Source organism: Poecilia latipinna, unplaced genomic scaffold (assembly GCF_001443285.1).
Source record: "Poecilia latipinna isolate Pla-1442-1.1 unplaced genomic scaffold, P_latipinna-1.0 Scaffold271, whole genome shotgun sequence".
Lineage (NCBI taxonomy): Eukaryota > Metazoa > Chordata > Actinopteri > Cyprinodontiformes > Poeciliidae > Poecilia > Poecilia latipinna.
The window spans coordinates 422,047-428,669 of record NW_015112887.1 but is presented as its reverse complement, the minus strand read 5'-3'; the positions used below and the strand labels follow the sequence as shown (position 1 = coordinate 428,669).

General features: G+C 37.4%; 1 protein-coding gene across 1 annotated transcript in view; it reads right to left on the bottom strand.

Moving 5' to 3' along the window:
• Positions 1–2,551: 2,551 nt before the first annotated feature.
• The window catches only part of nup210 (nucleoporin 210), a 39,743-nt gene continuing 35,671 nt past the window's right edge, over positions 2,552–6,623 (bottom strand). The window contains exons 39-40 of the mRNA XM_015033551.1: positions 5,954–6,031; positions 2,552–3,725 (exon numbers count right to left, since the gene is read on the bottom strand). Coding sequence (XP_014889037.1) covers positions 3,622–3,725; positions 5,954–6,031 — 182 coding nt within the window. The 3' untranslated portion in view covers positions 2,552–3,621. The remainder of the gene's footprint in view (positions 3,726–5,953; positions 6,032–6,623) is intronic.

Below are 6,623 nucleotides of genomic sequence, written 5' to 3'. Positions count from 1 at the left end.
ATTTAAGTGTGATTTTAAAAAAAAGCAACAAAAGCAAATGGGTAAGTGTCACAAAAAGCGTTTCGCTTTATTTACGTCTAAGCTTCTTTCAAAAGTCCAGCAGAAGCTGCCTAACCCGGCTGGTCAGGTTCACTCAGTTAGCCCCTCATTGATCACCTCCACTGACAGCACAGTAAGCCATGTGGAACAGTTTCCCTTCACTGCAGGATCAGCGCGGCAGGCTGACATCAGGGGCTGGAGCGGTCTGCCTGCTTTAATGGGGAGAATAAATTGAGTGTCATTTAAGCCCCCGTAACTGCTTTAATCATTTAGAAAGTGCAGTCACTCTCGAAAACCTACATGCCGCTACCTATTGATGGGGAAAACAGTCGTTTTCACCTTTGCGTTTCGTCCCATTTTAACTGAAGGCGGCAGTTAATTAAAACTGGTTTGCAACAAACGTCTCCGATAACCCTCTGCCGAATTAGTCGGGCAGCCAGTGAGCTGGTTTGTTTGCTTCTTTGCACAATTCACTTGTTTACATGTTTTCTTTCTTCTTGCTCAGCCAGTTGGTGCAGAAGACCAACAGTCAGGGCTCCACAGAGGAACAGCTTTCAGCCATGCATGTGGGAGAAAATGCAAACGCCACAATCGAGATTGTTTGGATGAGTCGTCGGTGGTTCACCCGATATCAAAAGACGCAGTTAAAGCTTAACAGATTTCAATTAAAGAATCTTTTAAGCATGAAGTGAGGAGCGGTGAAACAGCTTTTGTATTATTTAGTGTTTCTTTTATGTGTTAAAGAGTTTCATTGATATGCAAGAAAAAAAAAAATTACATACAACTCACTGGAGTTGGCATTTACAGCGCTGACCCACATGCTTCATATCGGCTTCTGGGACAAATCCTAATGGATATTGATTCATTCTCATCCTATTAAAGCCTTCAGTGGACCACAGTTTTCTTCTCTTCTATTTATGCTCCTAAATTTTCTTAAATAGGTTAAACATCTGTGGAGTTTTCTGACCGTGAGTTTTGGGATCTGTGACTCGCATTTCCAATCACTTTAGCCTTGTGACACATTGATCCATCGTGGTGGGAAATACACTGATCATCCTCAGTTTGTTTACTGGATGTAAGAAGTTGCTGACATTTTCAGTCTCCTCTTTTTATGAAGGTATTTGGAGGCAGAACTGAATAGATCACCGCTCTGCTTGGTGAAAAGTAACTGTAATAATGAGCACAAAGGATTTGGTTCATCATGTTTCCCGTTAAGTTATTTTCTAGTCGTCTCATGAAATCAGGAGGAGTGATCAAATAGTGCCTTCTTGCACTTACTGCAGAAGTTTAGTTTGTCCTTTATGTTGTCTTTGGGAAAGCTCTGCACTGGTGGGAGAACTTTGTAGGAGGAAACTCCTAGATAACGCGAATCATTTCTGCAGAGTAACAGAGCCTCTAACCTCGATGATCATACAAGCAGCTTTGGACGCATATCAAAAATAACTGCATATTTGTAAACTCTATTTCTAACTTTACTATAATAAATTAGGTGGAATTTTTTTTGGTCAGAGCAAAAGTACTGAGTTAAATAGGTTTTTCACAGTTTTGCCAATAGTTATCCCTTAAATAATAGTGCATCTGATCACTTTGCCCAATAATCTCAAAACTGTGTAAATAACCACAAACCTAAAGCTGCAGATTTCCCTGATTTACATGGTTAGGTAAATCAGGGAAAAAAAGTAAACTGGGACTTTCAGCCAGAAATTATTTCACCAAATCAATCCTCCTATAGGATTTGTCTCATCTATACATTTCTTTGAGAGCATCAACCACCTGCTCCCCAAACTAAAAGGTGTAAATATACATGAAAAAAAACCCACATCCAAAATAAGCCACTTTGACAGCTGCACAGCTTAAGTGAACCCCATTTGATGTTAGCTTGCCTTCCATATCATATCGTAGTGTACAGTGTGCTCACCTACATGAGATTGTGAAGCGGTTTTTGACACGGGCTGCTGCTGCGGGCATACAAATGAGCCTGGTGACTAACACCACAGCAGTTCAGGGGAAAGTCACAGAAAAATGGGAGACAGACAGGATCAGTGGCCGAAGGGTGTTACAGAACCTGGGTGATAAAAAGCATTCCGTCTCTTGATGTGTTTGTATAAATATACAAATATATAGAGAGAGATTTATAGATAGATAACAGTTCAATTTATCCAAACAGCGACAATTCACCGCAAACATCTCAAGGCACTTTAAGAAAAATAAACAGATCCAGTTTATATGCAGAAATAAACAGTCAACATAATTCAGATTAAAGATGACTTGTAATCATTACTGTGCAACCACTGACATAAGCAGAAATGCTAGAAACACTGCTAAACAGAATAGCATTTTGTTTGATATCATGTAGTACTAGGAAACTGAATTTTTCAGCTAACTCCGACGTCTGGATTAAATTACAAATATTTTTACCACAGTTCTGTTATTAAGATGAAACAAAGATCTGGCTGGAAAAAAAAATTTGTGAAGAAAAGTTAAACCGTGGACAAATTTGATGACAAACTCCTGACATAAAAAGTAAAATCTTTAATTAGCAAAAAAACAAGCACATTCTCACACAAGCAAACAAGCTAATTTCAACCATGTGCCAAAAAGCTGCTCAGAGTTAAATGTAAGGCATGGCATCAATCAGATATAAGAAAACATAAATAGAATATTTTGCCAATAATAATCATACCACCAAAATATGTCACATAAAACCAAGTCATACTTTAATGAATCAGCATTTCAAGAGTGCTAAAAGTTTTCGTTCTTGAAATGCTGGGAAAAAACCCCCAAAACATTAATTTTTTCCAACATGAGCCCACATCACATTTGAGTGGTTTTGTATAGAGACGTTTACTGCAGATAAATTGAATGATACTTCACATTTGCAAATGTTTCACATAAAAAAAAAAAAAAAAAAAAGAAGAGCTGCATTCACTGTGGCTCAAACGTCAGAACAGTTATATAATAATTAAAAATGCCCGAGACAGAAATTATACCAACTTCGTTGGTGTGTTCAACACATTTGGAGGGTTCGGCACCTTTCAGGACGGATTCAGTGGTCGACGGTTATCAAAGCTACAACCAACAGAGGTCATTTTGTTCTCAAACAATATCAAGTTAGCTTGTTACTCGAAAATGAATAGGGTTGTTTTCCTGAGTTACTGACCTTCACGTGTCAAATATAAGCGGCACACAAGTTATCGGCAAACACAATATGCATCTTTTCAAGCTCAAACAAATGATTTGGTGTTCGAGCATTTTGCAAATACTTCAGTCATTAATGAAGAGGCGAAAAACAACAAAAGAGCACGGTGTGTATTATTTCTACAACACTCGATCTTCATACACAAACACCACGTCACACTTAACAGAAAACACACCAAGAAAAAGACAGAGCCTTGCAATCATTCTGCATTCAATTTAAATGATATATTCTTTTTTTTTTTTGAAGTTTCTGTACCAACATTTTAAGGCAGATCTTATGCAGCATCCCACATCTTTCCTGCTGAGGGTTTGAGGCACATTCTTCATATATTAATGACCCGAGGTGTCGTGTCGAAGAACAGAGGACGTGAGCACGGCGCCCAATCAGGACTTGTAATCTGGAGAATAGAGCTGCGATCTGTATGTGCTGTTTGGACTAACTCTCGGCGTCATGCGGTTAAAAGAATTTGCTACGGGCGAGTCGAGACCTGAAAGAGTCAGAGAAACAAACTTAATGAAGTACACGAAACACAGAGGAGCAGGTTCTGTTTGACAAAAACATGATCAGCTGCAGATGGGCGACAGAGTCAGAGATTAGACGGCAAAGTTGGACAATTAAAATACAAATGGATGGCATATATAACACATCAAAACATATTTATTGTAGAGGATGATGTTTTTCTAAAGCATTTTAATGAGTATGGTTTTAGAAAAATACAAAAGATCAATTCAAATGTCATGGCTTATTGGAGACTGCTGACTTGATAGTCACTGACACCCTGCATATGAAAGGGAAGCCATTTAAGACAACTGCTGAAGAATGTGACTGATCCTAGAATGCTGCATCAAAGCATATTAATGAAAGTTTAGTGGAAGGAAAAACATTTGGTACAAAATGGTGCACTAGTGTTAAGGATAACCACGTGCTTGAGAGGTTCCAATAGACTGGGATCAGTGTTTCAAGAGACATCACACTCTGACCTGCAACCGCGGTCACAACTACAATCTCAGAAGCCGTTCATCTGGGTTCAAGGAATAAAAGAATGGGACTGTTGCTCAGTGGAACAAAGTCCTGCTTTCAGGTGAAAGAAAACACTGCTTTTCTTTCAGGAGTCAAAGTCACACAGTGTGAAGGAACATGTAGAGGAACACAATCCAATGTGACGGAGGTCCAGTGTGAAGTTTCCACAGTCGGTGATAATTTGAGGAGTAAATACAAACATGTCAATTCAGGCAAAGCAGAAAAAGAAGAGAGGTCCTAAACAAGTGTCAAGCGCACATATGTGGACTTCAGTAGGCCAATGATGTTTTCTAAAACAATCTTTTATTTGGTCTTATGCAATTTTCTATTTTTTGACAAACTTATTTTTTGCTGTTTTCATTTGCTGTAAGCCACAATCATTAATATTAAATGAGATAAACACTTCAAGGACATCAAACTGTATGCAACACATTTTTATGACACGTTTCTCCTTTTGAATCAAATAAGTGAAAAAAAAAAAAAAAAAAAAGGTCAGTCATATTATAATTTATTGAGATGATCCGGTTTGGCCATGATTAAATGCTTCTTTTCCAGCAATTTAATTTCTTCTTGATCCATTTACACAAGGTTGTACTGCAAAAGCTGCAGCCACTGGAAAACACTTGGACTCCATTTATTTAATAAAAACATCAACAAATAGAGGTTGAGAAGGAACTACGCTGCCAAAAAGATAAACAGAAAACCTGTTCTTCCACCTGAGGGACAGTCAACCATAGCAAGCCAACAGCCAGCAAATCAAAGTCTGTCTGTAAAATAAAGCCTCCAATTGCTAAAACACACATATGTAAAGGTGGAACATACCACATATAGGCCTGTTGAACTGTTGTGAAGTAACTATTTTATACTTACAAGCTTTACAACTGATTTAAATACATACACTGCACCTTTATCTTATTCCACAGGATGAAACGTAGCTACATGTCTCATGTTACCTGTCAGTTTCAACTAAAGCCCCACCAGCTCGGCTGAAACTCCTTTTATTTGTCTTGCTGGTGCAAAGCGTTTGAACGGACAACTCAGGAGTCAATCAATTAGTTAGTGATCAGAATTAGCCAATATCTTTTCGATCGGCTCTGCCTAGTGAGAAGCAGGTTGCATAAGGAAAAGGAAAAAAGAATTGAATTTGTTTTGTTTCTGTTCGTTAAATTAACCAAATGGAAAACTTCCCACTTTGCTTTCAAGCTGTAAACACATTGTGGCAGTTTCCTTTGTTAAAATTTAAAATAATGTGAGAGAGAAGTACTTTGAAACACAAGCGAGGACATAATCCTGATATGAAAAGGAGAACCTTTGTTAGTTTGCTGATCTAAACTAATGTAACCAGTTTAGATCGGTTTGGGCAGAGCGGTGGCACCACTAGAAAAATCAGCTGCTTGACAAATTATTTCTAATCCGATCTTTAACAGTTGTTGCCTGTTCTGTAGTGTAGCTGAACTTCACTGCCTTTCTTCTCAGAGTAAAATAATATTTCCTTTTCACAAATCCATTAAATACCAACGTCCCTGAAAATCTCTAATATTGCCAACGATGATGTGGAAACGCTTTAGAGTGAGTTCGCATTTCTCACCAATGAATCGAGACAAATGAACTGCTGTTTTATGGTGGATTCACCTGAATCGATTTGTTTTTAGGTAATTTTGTAGGCGTTTGCTTCATATTGTGTGTGTGTCATACCTGTGAGGGGTGGAGGTGTTCTCTGGATGAAAGCCGGGTGATACGACTGCTCCTTTGGAGACAACAAAGAGTGCAGGACTGCCGGGGAAAAAAAAAAAAAGACATTAAAATTATTTCAGTTTTTCAAACAGGGTGAGTTTACATGAAAGGTGATGTTGCAGCTTTTGTAGAGTTCTATGCTTTCAGGGCAAAATTCACATGCAAGATGTGCAACATACCAGTCTGAGAATGAAAAAGAAAACATTGAATGCAAGCAGCTACAAGGGAAAAATATTGGGTGGTTTTCAATCCCACAGTTTTGGATTTCTATAAAAAAAACAAAAAAAGCAAAAATAAAATAAAAAAAAACCTGAGAAAGGAACAACACAAAATTAAAGGGAAAATGCTGAGAAATTTCCGCTGATGAACTAAAGTAAAGAAAAAGGACTGTATTGCAGAAAGTCCTTAGTTTGTTATTTTTAGTTAGATTTAATCTAAACCACACACAATGGCTTTATGATGAAAATAATGCATAATAAAACATAGCTAAAAAAAATACATTAGAAAAAAAATTTATAAAACCAATCTAAATTATTTAAACAATAAACGTAGCAAAAAAAAAAAAAAAAAAAAAAAAAAGGGTTATATGGGGGGAAAAAATTAAAAAAAAAATTTTTTATTCTAAAAGGAA